The 17,661-nt window shown below is 47.7% G+C and overlaps 2 protein-coding genes across 2 annotated transcripts; one reads left to right on the forward strand and one right to left on the reverse strand.

Annotated features, from left to right (window-relative positions):
• The first annotated feature begins 1,290 nt into the window (after positions 1-1,290).
• Positions 1,291-8,778, forward strand: ccndbp1 (cyclin D-type binding-protein 1). Its single transcript, XM_062471322.1, has 11 exons — positions 1,291-1,447; positions 1,840-1,899; positions 2,056-2,135; positions 2,285-2,366; positions 2,544-2,640; positions 2,786-2,859; positions 2,998-3,074; positions 3,224-3,480; positions 4,394-4,454; positions 8,112-8,158; positions 8,418-8,778. The coding sequence occupies exons 1-11, from the start codon at positions 1,360-1,362 to the stop codon at positions 8,524-8,526; spliced, it is 1,032 nt and encodes a 343-aa protein (XP_062327306.1). The 5' UTR covers positions 1,291-1,359; the 3' UTR covers positions 8,527-8,778.
• Positions 8,779-10,573: 1,795 nt separating this feature from the next.
• Positions 10,574-17,661, reverse strand: tgm8 (transglutaminase 8). The gene is made up of 13 exons (XM_062471325.1): positions 17,480-17,661; positions 16,088-16,258; positions 15,613-15,864; positions 14,872-14,990; positions 14,439-14,567; positions 14,011-14,188; positions 13,546-13,681; positions 13,237-13,346; positions 12,693-12,935; positions 12,129-12,542; positions 11,748-11,911; positions 11,468-11,601; positions 10,574-11,213 (listed from the first exon to the last, which is right to left on the reverse strand). Exons 1-13 carry the CDS (start codon positions 17,487-17,489, stop codon positions 11,030-11,032), a joined length of 2,244 nt encoding a protein of 747 aa, XP_062327309.1. The 5' UTR covers positions 17,490-17,661; the 3' UTR covers positions 10,574-11,029.

Below are 17,661 nucleotides of genomic sequence, written 5' to 3' on the forward strand. Positions count from 1 at the left end.
ACAGGATGGTACTGAGGATACCCAAGAACAGGGTTGGAGAGCCAAAATTCAACACAACAAGAGTTAGTGGTGTAACATTTACTTCAATTTAAAAAAAACTTTAACTTTCTTCTTCAATAATTGATCAACAGTAATGAATATGTGACTGCATGCCATTTTCACTTAAAATAAGTGACAAATAATTGAATAAATTAGAAGGAGAATGTTTGATGTTGCTAAATTACTGTGATTGCAGTTCCTCATACTGTATGTCCTGTCCTACAATCTGTGTTTTGCTTTCTACAGCATGACACCAAAATTGCAAATGGTCACTTAAAAGAAGTGTTAAATGCGTTTAAAGACATCACTGTCTTGTACTATTTTGTTTTTGTTCAGTTAAAGATCTGTTCTCGTATCTCCTCTGAAGATAACCCCCAATAAACCTATGGTAGAAAAAAAGCCTTGCCACATGTTTATAGACTGCTAAGGACAGATATAGGATGAGTATATGAGCTATGCTGAATACGGTCACATGTAAACATTAACACGTTTGATCTGAGCCTTCTACAGAGCATACATAGGTGTACTGGTATACAGTGAATCCACTAAACAATATTTCTCAAACAATCTGAGAATGGTCTCTTTCGCAGAACAGGTCAGTGTTAAGAGAAGTGCACACAACAGGACCTGATTTGTGCTTGTCCACGTTGGTCGCATACAGGGTTGTTGACTACGAGACCCATGATCGGGACAGCTTTAGGGGTGGGAATCTATTGGTACCTCACGATTCGATTCGATTCTTTGGGTCATGATTCGATTACAAATGGATTCACAATTTTTTCGATTCACGATTTTTTTTGACTTTTTATCAAATTTAGATTCAATATATGCTTACATTTGATTCCAGTTTGCTGTTTAGTGTTATTTGTTTCTATTTGACTGTGGTAGGCAGTGAAGTGTTGAAGAAAAAAATCCCAATGCATCAAAACCTTGAAATGTATTGTTTTTATTGCAGTTTAGTAAACTCATTGTTATATATAAAATATATATATATATATATATAACAAAAAAATACAAAAAAATGTAATTTGTGAATCGATATAAATCGCTAGAAGACTGAATCGCGATTCAAATGTAAATCGATTTTTCCCCCCACCACTAGACAGGATACACCCTAAGAGTTGTACATTAGCCACAATGCTCATTTGGCATTCTGCACATTGCCTTTATTACAGCGCTTCCTAGCGGATATTCCTAGAATTACGGTATGACTCGTTTGTCTTCTGGTGAGACTTTTATTTTGAAACCTGACAATTCCTACTGTAAAGCGCTAGCTGAACGGTACTGCAGTGTTCCGCGTGTTTACATGGATGGTGCGCCATGAGCGCTGACAATTCTTGTGAAGACCTTACGGTTCCTTTAAGAAATCTCCTTAACTCTGTTCAGTGTGTACGAGATAGAGTCAAAGGTATGATAACCTTGCCAACTACCTAGCTGAATAACAGGAGTTGTAGCCTTAAACGTTGGGTTGCTAGCTAGCGCTAGCTGTTGTAGCTAGCTGCTTTTAGAACACAGTTTGACTCAACGACGTTAGCCAGCATGTTGACAAGCTAACGTCATGTAGTGGAGTGGATGGCTAAAGTTTGGCTAGTAGCCATCGTAGTTTAGATCTGTGTGGGTCAGATTGCGGTTGATGTTTGTGCGTTCATATTGCCAGTATAAGCACAAGTCATCTCGCCTCATGTCTCATTGTCAGGACGGGTTAGCGTTAGCAGTCTGTCAAGCTGTAACACACAGGCCAACTTATCATCAATAAAAGTAAATAATTTTTAACACAATACGTGATGCTTTTGTTTACAGATGGGGAGTCCAACGAATCCAATGGGGGGTTCAACCTGGCAAACTTCTGGGATACGCTGAGTTGAGTAATTTCCCACGTAGGCAATGCAGGCGATCAATCCCCGATGTTCTCATCAATAGGCTATTCTCTCCATAGATATGTCTATGATTCTCTCCACCTCACCGTCATCCCGTCATCTTTTCATTCTCTCTCTCGCTCTCTCCCTTCCTCTTCAGATCAGGCTGCAAAAGCGGTCTCTCAGGAAGCTACCAAACTAAGCCTTGCCTTCTCAAAGCCCCCACTGCCCTCGCAAGATGTAAGACTACGTCGTTTGTGAACAGTAGCTTTTCCCTCTACACTACGCTACCTAATAAAGTCCTGATATTTTTACGATCATAAAGATGCAAACTCGTGAGGCAACATCAGACACTAAATCATCTCTCTCTCCACTGCTCATCTTGCAAGGATGTGGAGATACTGGCCGGGTCGATGCAGAAAAGTGTGCTGTCTCTGTCCACAGTCTACTACTGGCTGCCTAAGAGTCAAGGTAAGCTAACCCACCTGCTTCCTGACAGGCCCGGTGACAGAAATAATCTAACGCTATCAATGCCCGACTGGTTCTTATGCATTCAGTGTTGAAATGACCGTGCTCCAGTGGTGCTGTCAATCACTTCTGTGCTGTTCCCCCTTTGGTTCATTTGACGCTAATCCCCTCCCCCTCCAGGCATATCTCTGCGCCGGTTGGTCAGGGACGCCACATTGGACGGGTTGGACGGAGTGATTCAGCTGGTGGAGGTCCTGCTCAGTTCTCCTCTGCAGAGGTACCCCAGAAACACACACACACACATGGAATGGCCCAGATCAATGCCCTCATACACTATGGAGAATTACTATAGATCCTCACCCCTCTCTCTGTCTTTCTTGGTCTGTCTCTGTCTCTCTCCCTCTCTCTCCCTGTCTGTCTAGTCTTTCTCAGGAGCAGCTGTCCTCCACTGGGGGTGTGTGGTTGGCCTGTGACCAGTTTGCTCACCTGCCCAGCGGTGAGTCCAGAACAGCTGCTGCTGCAGTGTCCTCACAGAACCAGAGTAATGACCACAGGCAACCTGCAGGTGGCGACGGTAAAGCAGAGATGACAAGACACAGCTCCCTTTTAACGTGTGTGTGTGTGTCCTAAACAGACAACCAGGCGGCAGTTGGGGGTCTGTTGTCCTCTCACCTGGGGGTAGTGAAGGATGCTATCGAGGAGATGGAGCAGGTAATGTCCAGAACTTTTTTTTTGGGGGGGGGGGGGGGGAATAATTCCAGACCCTCATAAAGCTTGTTTCCTTATAGCTGTTAATACCATCCTTGTTTACACCATCGCAGCTCTGTATGCTTTTTCATGACATTCTTGTCTGCTCCCAGGCGCGGGCGGAGAGCGTGGACCCCCTGAGTAACGAGCTGGAGGACGAGGACGAAGAGGAGCCTCGGGGAAACATGGACACCTACTGGTCGGAGGGGGACCGGCAGGTGCTGGCGCCGTGCGGGGGGCTGATGAAGACGGCCGCCGCCTGCCTGAGGAAGCTGTCGGCCGCTGTCAAGGCCAGCGGCAGCGTGGCCACGCCTCAGACCGTGGCACAGCTCGATGATCTGGCCGACGTCACCAAGATGATCAGCCCTGGGTGAGGTCCTCCCCCCCCCCCCCCCCCCCGAGGCTGAACTTCCGTGTGTGTGCATTGTGGTCAGAAAAAGCTCTCTAGGGGGGCTCCTGGAAACTCACCGTATAAGTGTGTGTACTATGTAGGCCTTAACCCAGTGGCCTGGGGTTCGAATCCAGCATGGACCCTTTGCTGCATCTCTCCCTACCTATACTGTCACACTTCATATTTTTTTTTAACTTTCAATAAAGCATGACAAATGCAGGAAAACTTATTATATTAATAAAAACACTATATTTTTGCAGTAACACTATATTTAACAAGCAAACTTTAATTTTGAAATGCTTGTTTGTGTATATTTGTGTGTGTGTGGTTGCGTGTGAGTTTGCTGGGACAGATAGAGATGTGCGTGCGGTTGCAGCTTTAAGGAGTGCACATCTGGTTGTTCGTAAGACGTCTCACACCCATTCACAACAGTTAGACGCACCCACACACACACACACTAGGAGTCACCAGGGCATAATTATGACGTAGCGATGAGCCTAACCCAGAACATGTCTCGGAAGATGTTCCTCTGGGAACCAGATCTCTATACCTGAACACACCACATCACCTGTTGTCACCTGTTCACCTACTGTAACACAAACAACATTTTTGGTACAAAATGTGCTACTACATGCATGCGTCCCACCTGACACAGGTATGATGCAACCCGAGACTGGCAAACGGTTTGTTTATATTCATCTCAGGACTTGGCAGCGGTCCGTAATTCATCTCTTTCAGCTGTGACCACTGTAGGAATGTGGGTGTGACTGGGAGTGTCTGTGAAAGATCAAGATAGGGAGAGATAGAAAGTGATGATTCTTCATGCTGACGAGAGAGTGATGACACAGAGAAACTGATGTTGTGTGTGTGTGTCTGTGTGTTCGTTTTCCAGAGTCGATGACCTGGCCCTGACTCTCTACCCCCCTATGGACTACTCTGGAGTGGAAAACAATGTAAGACTCCTTCTTCCACCTCCTCCCTCTTCCACCTCCTCTCTCCTCCTCTTCCACCTCCTCTCTCTTCCTCTTCCACCTCCTCTCTCTTCCTCTTCCACCTCCTCTCTCCTCCTCTTCCACCTCCTCTCTCTTCCTCTTCCACCTCCTCTCTCCTCCTCTTCCACCTTCTCTCTCCTCCTCTTCCCCCTCCTCTCTCCTCCTCTTCCACCTCTCTCTTCCTCTTCCACCTCCTCTCTCCACCTCTCTCTTCCTCTTCCACCTTCTCTCTCCTCCTCTCTCCTCCTCTTCCACCTTCTCTCTCCTCCTCTTCCACCTCCTCCCTCTTCCACCTCCTCTCTCCCCCTCTTCCACCTCCTCTCTCTTCCACCTCCTCTCTCCTCCTCTTCCACCTCCTCTCTCTTCCTCTTCCACCTCCTCTCTCTTCCTCTTCCACCTCCTCTCTCCTCCTCTTCCACCTCCTCTCTCTTCCTCTTCCACCTCCTCTCTCCTCCTCTTCCACCTTCTCTCTCCTCCTCTTCCCCCTCCTCTCTCCTCCTCTTCCACCTCTCTCTTCCTCTTCCACCTCCTCTCTCCACCTCTCTCTTCCTCTTCCACCTTCTCTCTCCTCCTCTCTCCTCCTCTTCCACCTTCTCTCTCTTCCTCTTCCACCTCCTCTCTCTTCCTCTTCCACCTCCTCTCTCCTCCTCTTCCACCTCCTCTCTCTTCCTCTTCCACCTCCTCTCTCCTCCTCTTCCACCTTCTCTCTCCTCCTCTTCCCCCTCCTCTCTCCTCCTCTTCCACCTCTCTCTTCCTCTTCCACCTCCTCTCTCCACCTCTCTCTTCCTCTTCCACCTTCTCTCTCCTCCTCTCTCCTCCTCTTCCACCTTCTCTCTCCTCCTCTTCCACCTCCTCTCTCCTCCTCTTCCACCTCCTCTCTCCTCCTCTTCCACCTCCTCTTCCACCTCCTCTCTCCTCCTCTTCCACCTCCTCTCTCTTCCTCTTCCACCTCCTATCTCCTCCTCTTCCACCTTCTCTCTCCTCCTCTTCCACCTCCTCTCTCCTCCTCTTCCACCTCCTCTCTCCTCCTCTTCCACCTCCTCTTCCACCTCCTCTCTCCTCCTCTTCCACCTCCTCTCTCTTCCTCTTCCACCTCCTATCTCCTCTTCCACCTTCTCTCTCCTCCTCTTCCACCTCCTCTCTCCTCCTCTTCCACCTCCTCTCTCCTCCTCTTCCACCTCCTCTTCCACCTCCTCTCTCCTCCTCTTCCACCTCCTCTCTCCTCCTCTTCCACCTCCTCTCTCCTCGTCTATCACCTCTTCCTGTCTCCTCCACCTCTCCTTATCTCTTCTCCTCCCCTTCTCACAGCTTTCTCTCTTTCCCTGTCCCTCATACACGCGTCTTTCTCCCTCACCGGCTCTCTCCTCTCTAGGGATGGGGATCGTTCATTTTTATCTATATCAATTTTCGAGACTGCTTAACGATCCGAGTCTTTATCGATACCACTATCGATACTTTTCTGGGGTGAGCTTGAGCTAACCACCATCTAAATGAATGAATTTGGCAAATGTTAAACATATAGCAGCACCCACACAACCCACGCCACACTTTATGTAAACAAGATTACTGAACAAAATGTATAACAATAACTTAAGTAAAACAGATGTCAAATAGAACAAGGGGAACGTGTTGCTCTCAGGAGGAGGCTGGATAAAAGGAGCACAAATTGGCACGATGGATCCTGGCTCTGGCTAAATCTACAATTGTCCACTACAGATGTACTATCCACAACCTGGATGAGTAACTAGTATAAATGACTGTGATTGGTTGGTTGACAAAAAGTGACATTGACAAGCCGTCATTGTTCAAGACCAGTAGCAGAGATAGGGCCCCTCACTTACTTACATTTTGACAGTTTAACCTTCAAATGCATAATGCAACCCTTCTGTCTGCTTCTTTCTCAAATAGCTTTTTCGTTTTTTCCAGAAATTAGACAATATTTATCAAGGGAGTACAGTTAGACAGTGGCAGCGCCATAGATATAGCACTTAAGAGAATAGTTACGAAAATGGAGAGAAAATGTAAATCGGGCGCATAGAAAAAGAACGAGATAGTAGGAGAAGTGTGGTAGCATCGTGTGCTCCTCTCACATCGTACTTCTCATCATCTGATGGCCTGTTCAGCACCATCGCTGTCAATCAGCTGTCGTTGTCTGTGGTGTTGAAACATTTTTACTTGACTGGCAAACTTGTTTTCTGTGTTCGTAAATACAAATTTGTCCAAAAATGTGGCTTTTCTTTTTGTTTTATTTGACATATAGGCTTACTTGGCTCAACAAGTGACACGTTATAACATGTGCATTCATCAGATATTTAACCGTTTTTTTTACGGTTTTAATTTTAAAATGACTTGGTAGCAGACTAAGCAGAGGGCCCCGTGATGAAGCTCCGCCCTGTTCAAGACTATGAAAAGTTTAACGTTTCAACAAAAGGCACCTGATATAGCTAAATGACCAGCTAACCAAACCCAAACCTTCCTTATCTCATCCCTATTTTGTTCTGTCTCTGTTATTGCTTAACGAGCTGCTTAACCCTCGTGCTGCCTTCGGGTCACATGACCCAAAGGTTCATAACGAACCACCGTTGTGTTTACCCGATTTTACCCAATACAAAAACAAATTAAAATAATTTTCTTTTAACCTTTGCAATGTGGGGGGTCTGAGACAGCCCAACGGTTAAAAGAATATGCTTCACTTTGTCTTTGTATGCGGTAAATCTGTCGCAATACGAAGGTGGGTCACAATGACTGATGGGTCAGAATGACCCGAAGATAACACAAGGGTTAACCCTCGTGCTGCCTTCGGGTCACATGACCCAAAGGTTCATAACGAACCATCGTTGTGTTTACCCAATTTTACCCAATACAAAAACAAATTAAAATAATTTTCTTTTAACCTTTGCAATGTGGGGGGTCTGAGACAGCCTAGCTGTTAAAAGAAAATGCTTCACTTTGTCTTTGTATGCGGTAAATTTGTCGCAATACGACGGTGGGTCACAATGACTGATGGGTCAGAATGACCCGAAGATAACACAAGGGTTAAGCAGCCCACAGAGCCATGCTCCCGGTGACTATGTTTTGAATGATCAGCAGGGGCGGGGGAGGCTAGTCTTTACTCACACACTGACTGTGCTCGTAAAAAAAAATCAGTTTCGCGCACGCATCAAATTTTAGGGGCATATGCGAGTGAAATAGTTGCACTGTAGAGCCCTGGCTCTTATTATTGAGGCTTATTATTGTCAACAATGGATACTTGCTACGAAGTTGGGGTGCGCTGACTGGGCTCACCATGCATACCTTGGGTGGAGGAGGAGGGTTGTCCTGCAACGGCATGGAGTTGGCACCGTTGCTTTTCGAAGACAGTCGAATGTACTGCATTTTACCTTTATCTTCGAACATATATTACACGTCGCTTCGTCCTCATCTTTGGTTTTATTAAAATGTAGCCAAGCCTTTGACCGCTTAGTACGTTCAGCCATCGTAGCTAGCAACAAAATGAGAAGTAGGGCGTGAGCCAATTAAATTCTTCTTCTTTTATTTTAAAGGCGGTTGGGTCTTTACAGAACCGGGTATCGATCCCCATCCCTACTCCTCTCTCATTCTTCCATTTTCTCTCTCCAGGCCTGCCAGTTGGCATCCATACTAAAGAAAGTTCTGGAGATCATCAGGTATGAACAAAAAACTGATAAACAGGCCACTCGAGTAATCGAGGTACACACACACATATATACAAAATTGCACTTTTATACTGCAGCACAAATACAGAAGACAAAATTAATATAAAAAACAATATTCATATAAGAAATATTGGGTGCCCAAGAGTTCTGCACAGTGGTACACTATGCATATTCTTTATTGTCTATATGCTGTAATACACAGATGCACTGTATCCCCCTTAAATGTAATCATGTAATCACCCCCGCACAGGTCCAGCCACGTGTGTCTGGAGGCTGATCTGACCTGGGTTCAGTTTCTAGAACGTGCTGTGGAGCACAACCTGCACAAGATCCAGGACCTTGTACAGGTCTCCATCTAGCAGCGCTGTGGGGGTGTGTGGTGGGGTGGGTGTGGTGGGGTGTGTGGTGGGGTGGGGTGGGTGTGGATGTATGTATGTATGTGTGAATGTGAACGACTGAGATAAACATAGCATGAGAGAAAAATGACTGTCAGCTGTGATGAAATATCATTTATTTTTCTCATGTTTGCCAACCCTTCATCAATCTGACAGTCAGTGGAGTCTATTTCCCGAGCAACTGCAAAATAAACATTTGCTAAGTGTTCACTCGCACTTGCTTTGTGCAACTATGTTTATGGAGTATTCATGGATCTATTTTTTTCTTCCGAAGTGGTGTTGCATGGCTGAAGAATGCAGTGCTGTGCCAAATTCCGACACATCAGCCACTGAGACAGAATACATTTGTGTCAGAGTGCAACTTGTGTAACTGGCTATGAATGTAGTGTATTAACCCTTGTGCTGCCTTCGGGTCACATGACCCAAAGGTTCATAACGAACCATCGTTGTGTTTACTCAATTTTACCCAATACAAAAACAAATTAAAATAATTTTCTTTTAACCTTCGCAATGTGGGGGGTCTGAGACAGCCCACCGGTTAAAAGAAAATGCTTCACTTTGTTTTTAAATGCGGTAAAGTTGTCGCAATACAACGGTGGGTCACAATGACTGATGGGTCAGAATGACCCGAAGATAACACAAGGGTTAACAATAATTTCGAAAGATTCAATTCGTTAACCAAGACTCCGTCTGGTATTCTGTGTCTGAGTCTCGTGATGGACAGAGCAATCAGACATGGAATCTCAAAACAAATCTATTCACATCATTCTGTACTTAATCTACTCATGTTACAGATCACACAGATCCTCTTTGTCGTGCTCATGTTACAGATCACACAGATCCTCTTTGTCGTGCTCATGTTACAGATCACACAGATCCTTTTTGTCGTGCTCATGTTACAGATCACACAGATCCTCTTTGTCGTGCTCATGTTACAGATCACACAGATCCTCTTTGTCGTGCTCATGTTACAGATCACACAGATCCTCTTTGTCGTGCTCATGTTACAGATCACACAGATCCTTTTTGTCGTGCTCATGTTACAGATCACACAGATCCTCTTTGTCGTGCTCATGTTACAGATCACACAGATCCTCTTTGTCGTGCTCATGTTACAGATCACACAGATCCTCTTTGTCGTGCTCATGTTACAGATCACACAGATCCTCTTTGTCGTGCTCATGTTTGAGGGGGAAATTAACCCTTGTGTTCTCTTCGGGTCATTCTGACCCATCAGTCATTGTTACCCACCGTCGTATTGTGACAACTTTACCGCATACAAAAACAAAGTGAAGCATTTTCTTTTAACCGTTGGGCTGTCTCAGACCCTCCACATTGCGAAGGTTAAAAGAAAATGATTTTTATTTGTTTTTGTATTGGGTAAAATTGGGTAAACACAACGATGGTTCGTTATGAACCTTTGGGTCATGTGACCCGAAGGCAGCACAAGGGTTAAAGGAACGTGTGAGAGAACCCGCCCTCGTGTCACTCCAACGCTTGGGTGACATCACAACAAGGAAACGGTATATCTGTGGTTGGATTCTTAGAAGTACTGGTTATTCCCCAAATGTTGCCCAATGAAGGACATACCTGGAGGATTAAAATGATTGACGTGCAGAAAGCTTCTGCCTGGTAGGTCTTAGCAGAATGTGCTGCCTTGGTTGTGTAAGACAGAGACTAGTGTTTCTATGGCATCTATGCGGTGTTATAGAGTGCTACCTGACGCAGTTTTGTATTTGGTTTTGCTGAATAAACAGGTTGTTGTCACAAGATGGCCGACGTCTTTTTTGCGGTCTCTTGGATCTGTCTCCTCTGCTCTCATTGGAGGATCTATCCCTCCATATCGGACAGAAGTCAACTTACCGGACAGGAACATCAAAAACAAAAAAGCTCAAACAAACATTTTGGTAGGAGCGCTTCACGGATTCAAAAATAGTTTTTTTGAGGTGCTCTTTGGAATGGGGACACATTTGGACTAAATTACTAAAAACACAGAGACACTCTCGTTAAATAACAATGAAAAGGCCTTTACTGTCACGGCATGCTCATGATAAACCTCTAACACTGAAGCGTTTCTGCGTCAAGCCTTCAAACAAAAATGCTTTTATCATGATCATCAAAATGGAAGGAATGGAAACACACTTTAGTTTGGTAATGCTGCATTTGGTTTATGGATTCTCCACGAACAGCACCATATAACATCTCCAAAGCAATAATAACATATACATCTCGAACTTGTGTGCATGTGAGAGAGTAAGGATGTGTGTATGAGAGAGTGTGTGTATGTGTCTGCAACATCTACAGTACAACCGTAAAAAGTCACATGACAAATGGCTAGTACAGCCATACAGCCCAGGTCCAGATAAATATACAAATTACAAAACTGCAGACTGGAACATGCCACTCTTCTCCCACAGGCCAGTGTTGTCTACCTCCCTTCAGACCTCAGGAAGGAGTGAGGCCAGTCTCAGGCGATGCGGCCAAAGCTGTAGCCGAAGCGGTTATAAGGAGCTACGTCAACATTGCAGCTAGCCTTGATGTTCCTGAAAGAGTTGCAGTTGAAGTCCGCCACCAGCTTCTTCTGCCCCGATCTGTACGGCGTCACGGGCACCTGCACGCGGACACGGTGATCTGGGGGCAACGAGGCCAGCCTGGGTAGACAAACACACACTCAGACCCTGTTGCAGTTCATCCCCTGACCTCTGACCTGCGCACCTCTGGAGGTCTGAGTTGCATGGATGTGATATGGGTGGAGGGATTTTTTCTGAGAGTTCTTAGCAGAGTGCTTCCACCTGAGGCCTGTGTGTGTGACAGTGTGAGTCTAAATGTGTGTGTAAGAGTGTGAGTTTGTGTTGAGTGCATGCGAGATTGAGTGTGTGTCTGTGTGAGGGGTGGGACCTCTGACCTGGTCTCCAAAGAGCTCTGCAGAACTCCACTGCCTGTCACCGTGATGGTGCAGTCTGTCAGAGCTTCATCCAGGGGGTTCATGAACACCACCTCTGCCACCAGCTCACGGTACTGCTGTGCTGGGCCCACGCTCTACAACACACACAGGGTAAACAAAGTTATCCTCTAGACATAGACACAGACATACACATAAACAGACAGACATGCAGACAGACAGACAATGCAGTCAGACAGATGGACAGACATGCAGTCAGACAGACAGGAGGAAGGAGACCCACAGTGATGGTGAGGGCAGGGTCTTTCGGTACGATCTCCATCTCCGTCAGGTAAACATTCTTTGTGTTCTTCTGGTCCGTAGCCAACGCCGACACCCTCATACTGTTGTTCTCCAACATGTGTTCTCCGTACACGGAGAACGGGATCAGGATGGGGACAGTTAGCTCTGGAAAACAAACACGATCTAGTGTCAGTAATAGTACTACAGTCCTTCATGCAATTGAAGTGTAATTTCACTATTAGGGTAGGGAGGGTTGAACAGCAGGTAGGTAGGCAGGGTTAGACAGAGGCAGTAAGTCAGAGTTAAACAGAGGCAGCGATGCAGGGTTAGAGACAGTTGGACAGTGTAATACAGAGGCAGCGAGGCAGGGTGGCTTCAGTACCTTGCCCAGGGGCTAGCTGGAGCTGCTTCTCCTCCGTCTGCACCTGAGAGGTGGGGGTGCCGGTGTACTTCATGGCCTGGACGTTGATGTGCAGCAGCAGGCTGCAGGGGGCGCCAGCCAGGCTCTGCACCACCAGCTTCAGCCTGATGTCGGCCCCGCTCAGGGGCTTGCCCTCCACCACGACCTTCATCTCCACGGCCCCCGGAGCCACTGGCCTGTTAGGCGTTCCATTGGTGTTTGAGGTGGTGTTTCCAGTGGTGGGTCCGGTGGTGGGTGCGGGGGTGGGTGCGGTGGGCGTTCCTGCGGGTGTCCCGGTAGGATTTCCAGAGGGTTCGCCCGCCTCTTTGTCCTCCTTCTTGGGCTTGAAGCCGCCGCTCACAGCCCGGTTAAAAGAAGCTCTCTCGTCTGTGGTGCCTGGAGGACGGACACGCAAGAGACCAGGTGAGACATGACACACACGTTGTCTGCATGCGTGTGTCTGTGCTGAACCTGCTTTTCAATGTTGCAGCTGCCTGACGTGTGTGTGTGTATGTTTTGTTTATGTGTGTGTGTGTGTGTACTGACCCTCTCTGTGTTTGTAGTTGTCAGTGATGTTCTGTCTCTTGTCACTGCCCACGCTCTTGGTGCTGATGTTCTGTCCCACGGAGACGGCGTCAGAGAAGATCCTCTTCTTGGATCCATCCTTCGCCACCAGCCACGTCACATGGTCGGCGTTGACTTCGGCGAACACGAAAGGGACGTCATACAGCACGTTGGTGTGGCCCAGGAGGATGGCCTTGACCGGGGTGGGGCCACAGCAGTACACGCCTGGGGGGAGGGGGAGGTGGTGGAGAAGGAAGTGGAGGAGGAGGATGAGGAGAAGGAGGTTGAGGAGAAAGAAGAGAAAGAGAGGGAAGAGGAGGAGAAGGATTAGAAGGAGGAAAAGGAGAGGAAAGAGGAGGTGGAAGAGAAGGATGAGGAGAAGGAGGTGGAGGTGGAGAAGGAAGCGCAGGAGGAGGAAGAGGAGGAGGAAGAGGAGCAGAAAGAGGAGGAGGAGAAAGATGACATTCCATCTAGTGATAAGGGCTCTGGAGTAAATGATTGTGATGCTCAGATTTTTGGACCATACCACTGCTCTTCTCCTGAGGGGTGGGGTCCAGCACCTGCCAGCCGTCGTACATAGAGTCATCTGACAAGTCGGGACGCTTCATCCAGGCTTCCACCCACACATGGTAGTTCCTGTGATGACAACAAACAACCACATTCTACAACACGATTCTACCACAGCTGTAATCCAGGCCTGCTGAACCCCACAGCAGTCATGCAGTAATCCAGACGTGACAGATGGACTGTCTGTACAGCACTCTTACGGGACAGATAGATGGTTGATTTACACTTGTGTGTTGTGTGTAAAAGGCCAGCAGGCCCTGTTCCCCACCAGACACTGTCGCTGCTAGCCTTCTCCAAGACTCCATAGTCTCCGTAGAACTCGTCCACTGTCAGGCTGCCATCCGTGTCATGGGCCGACTGGAAGTTGGTGACGATTCGACACGGGATCCCCAGACATCTCAACACTGGGGGGGGGGGGGGAGGGAGGGGAGGGAGGGGAGGCATGTGTGGAAAGATGGTGAGACAGGGACAGAGGGAAGGAGTGAAAGAGAGAGGAGTGCGAGAAAGAAAGGGAGGGAGAAAAGAGAGAGGGAGGGAAGGACAGAAGGAAGGAGCGAAACAGAAGAGAGGAGAGAAAGAGAGAGAGAAAAGGAGGAAGGGAGAGATGAAAGGAAGGAGAGAGAAGGTAAGGAGTGAAAGAGAGAAGAGAGAGAGGAGGGATTGCGAGAGAAAGCGAGAGGGAGGATGAGAGTCCGTGGGGGGAGATGGGGCTGTGGGAGTTTGGCTTCTCTACCTGTGCACATGACACCGGCGTACACCCAGCACTGCCCGTACTTGACAGGGTTGCAGTCAAACTTCCGCCAGCGTCGCAGGATGTCCACACTGCCGTTCCATTGGGTGGGGCTGACCCCTCCGGCGAACGAGTTGCCCCAGTTTCCCAGCACCACCCCGCGGTCATCGTTGCAATTTATCTGATGGTCAGAGAACAGTCGGGTCACACTGGTGCCGTCACCTGAGAAGGGTTTCTGGGATGCACTAAGGATTAAGTGGTGTTGACATTTGACGTTTTATTCGTGTAGCTGATGCTTTTATCTGAAGCGTTGGAATAAAAAGTGCACGTAGAAAGTACAGGAGAGATCAAGGAGCAGAAGGGCAAAGTTCCACAGTGTTTCATGGTCAAGTAACAGGCGTAAGTTACCATGGTGCATGGCGCTTAGTTACCATGGCGCTGACCACCCGACTGACGTAGATGGGGTTGCAGCGGGCGGAGAAGTCTTGTGAAGCGTCCCTCAGACACTTGGGGTTGACATCCAACAGCTTCATACAGATCTCCACCATGTCCTCCTCAAACTGTAGGGTCAGGGGTCAGGGTTAGCACGGATGAGGAATTAGCCGGTTACTACAATTATTTGTGTTTTATTAGTCATCGTTAGTTATAATGTTGGTTATTGTGATTGTAGTTTTTATTATAATTTGAAAGGCACTATAATGATTGATGTGACTGTGATTATAGTGTCTTATTGATTGTCAGCCCAAACACACAAACCTGATGGCTGGCGGACTGTTCCTGAATAGTGACCACCAATCGGTGTGGTTGTGTTTGTATGTATTTTTGTATTGGTGCGTGTGTGTTTCTGTGTGTGTCTGTGCGTACCTGTCCTAAGTTCCAGGCCAGGGTGTCAATGTAGTTGTCCGAACCACGATAGATGATGCTCTGCTCTTTCATAACATACTCCTGCCTCTCTTCCTCCACACCCAGGTAGACCCAGTCATCTGACACACACACACCACACACACCACACACACACACACCACACAAACAACACACACCACACAGTCAGCTTCAGATGTACATGACCATGGTCTCCTGATCTCAGCTCCACAGCAGCCTGCCTCTAAGGTCAACTTCACACAGTTTTTAATGGACTGTTGAGAGACACTTTATGGATCAGTCCCAGCACGTGACAGAATGAGCGAAGCTAGTTCAGGCAGGGCAATCGGGCAGCACGCGTCATCCTCATACTCGTCTCATTACCACACGTGTGTTAGCCAGCACAAGCCCATTGGGCCACGTCCGATAAGATGGCCGATTAAAAGGCCACGCAGATACGCACGCACTCACCCCGGTTGTTGTATATGATGAGTGCTGCTGCCGCCCTCCACCGTCCCCTTCTCCCCCTTGCTGTCTGTATGTTCTATCCACCAGGGGGATTATATCTCTATTGCTCCCTGAATCATATGTCATGTATGTATGTGTCGCATCGAGGAGGCAGGGAGCGCTTCCCTTAGATCATACACTCCGCCAAAGTCAAACGTATTTCCATGTCATGGTCTCAATAAATGCTCAAATCTAATATGTGATTGTTTTGTCTGAACTGTTTACGGGCTGGTTTACCTTTACACCAGGGGTTGAAGAGCATCAGCAGGATTCCCAGGCTGGTCCCGTTCGGCTCCCCCTCCTTGGTCTTCACAAACAGGGAGTACTGACCCACGGGGGCGTTCGCTGGAGGGGTCACGGCCAGGGTCACACTTCCTGCCAACAGCACTGTCTTCGGGTCGAGCTCCGCCCCCCACGCCGCTTTCCCCGTTTTGCTTTTGGGGAAACTGAACACTGAACGGGTGCCGAGAGATTCTGAAGCCTGGAGGCCTGGAGGGGGGGGGGGGGGGGGGGTTAGGTAGGTAGGGGGCAAGGGTGGAGGATAGAGGAGGGAGGGAGGGGTGTAAAATGAGAGGGAGGGGCAGAGAGAGGGAGGAAGAAGGGAAGGAGGCATGGAGGGAGGGATCAGACACAAGATGTTGACATTGTTTGTTCAAAGTGGAGGAACCAAGTTGCAAGTATTTCACATCCTGGACAGAGTCCGATAACGTACCCGTCTCAGCGGTGATCAGGAGCGTGTCGGAGGCAGGGTTGAAGGGGCGGGGCAGCCTGAGGGTCAACAGAAAGGACTGCCCCCTCCGCACGATCAGACACTGCTTGCTGATGTCATTGGTCCGGTGGGCGGAGTTATTGGCCTCGCAGTGGAGGTCCACTTTATTCACAACTAGAATACAGCCCGCACCCACATAAACACAAAACAACCAGTTTACAATCAGATGTGAGTTTATGTCAAAATGGGGTGCAGATCCACCCTGCCCCACCCATACACCAAGCAGCTTGACCAGGTCAACTGGATCAATCTGACGAGACCACTGAAAGCCTCTTAGATCAGCTGTTACAGTTAAACTAGCTGTTACTGTTGAACTAGCAGTTACTGTTTCTAGCTCTCAATGTGTGTAAACTAAAAGGCTGTCAGGAGTGAAGCTCCAAACCCTCTGAGTCTCACTGTAGTCAACCAGCCAGCCAGCCTGCCAGGCAGCCAGCCAGTCAGGATGCCAGCTGCCAGCCAACCAGCCAGCCAGCCAACCAAGCAGCCAGTCAAACAGCCAGCCAGCCAGTGATCTGGAGAGCCAATGCCACTCTGGGAATGCATCGGTGTGATCTAGGCGTGGAAAATATAATTGTTTCTACTAGAATACAGTAGATGGTTCAAGTTCAACCTGTTTTCTGGATATAATAAGCTAAATGATTACTGACAGCCATGGGAACTTAAATCAATGAATGGAAAAAACAGTTCAGAGATCTTATTAGAAAAATACTAAAACGGGAGTCAGGTGGCTGAGCCTGGCTGGCTGGCTGGTTGACTACAGTGAGACTCAGAGGGTTTGGAGCTTCACTCCTAGTAACCAGAAGGTCGCTGGTTCGATTTCCGGCCATGCCACATGACGTTGTGTCCTTGGGCAAGGCACTTCACCCTACTTGCCTCGGGGGAATGTCCCTGTACTTACTGTAAGTCGCTCTGGATAAGAGCGTCTGCTAAATGACTAAATGTAAATGTAAAACAGTATACCAAACTATACAGTGTAAATTATGGCTGTATACTAACCAGTGCTGAATTGCACAGTAAAAATTCCTAGCATATCCTAAACAGTACTGAACTATAGACTAATTAACTGTTTCCTAACTAGCACTGTACTGCAGGTGTTGTTTTATAAACTCTACAACAAGTGGTCAGGGTTAGTATTTTATTTGACCAGCAAGTGGTATTTTCTTTTTCTGCACTGAACTACAGAATCTCTTTATTCTAACCAGTACTGTACTCCAGAATAAATTCTACCTAGTGCTAAACTACAAAACCTCAATTCATTCAAACTAGTATGGAAACTATGTTGACTCCTACTGTCAGCAACCTCTCAATCCACAGGAAACTACGGAGCTGACTTACCCAGATCCATGTCAGAAGTCTCAAAGCTGCGTGTCTCTTCACAGGGTCAGAAGTCTCAAAGCTGCGTGTATCTCCACAGGGTCAGAAGTCTCTAAGCTGCGTGTCTCTTCACAGGAGGACAGTAGGCTGGTCTGGCTGCTCTCTCTCCAGCTGCAGGGAATTAGCAGAGGTGAAGGAGTCTC

Source organism: Osmerus eperlanus, chromosome 1, assembly GCF_963692335.1.
Source record: "Osmerus eperlanus chromosome 1, fOsmEpe2.1, whole genome shotgun sequence".
Lineage (NCBI taxonomy): Eukaryota > Metazoa > Chordata > Actinopteri > Osmeriformes > Osmeridae > Osmerus > Osmerus eperlanus.

Coding starts and splice junctions, on each gene's coding strand:
- tgm8 (XM_062471325.1), bottom strand. Junction 14,189..14,438: donor GTCGGGTGGTCAGCGCCATG/GTAACTAAGCGC, acceptor TCTGACCATCAG/ATAAATTGCAACGATGACCG. Junction 12,543..12,692: donor CAACTACAAACACAGAGAGG/GTCAGTACACAC, acceptor TCCGTCCTCCAG/GCACCACAGACGAGAGAGCT.
- ccndbp1 (XM_062471322.1), top strand. CDS start 1,360: ATGAGCGCTGACAATTCTTGTGAAGACCTTACGGTTCCTTTAAGAAAT. Junction 3,075..3,223: donor CTATCGAGGAGATGGAGCAG/GTAATGTCCAGA, acceptor GTCTGCTCCCAG/GCGCGGGCGGAGAGCGTGGA. Junction 8,159..8,417: donor AAAGTTCTGGAGATCATCAG/GTATGAACAAAA, acceptor ACCCCCGCACAG/GTCCAGCCACGTGTGTCTGG.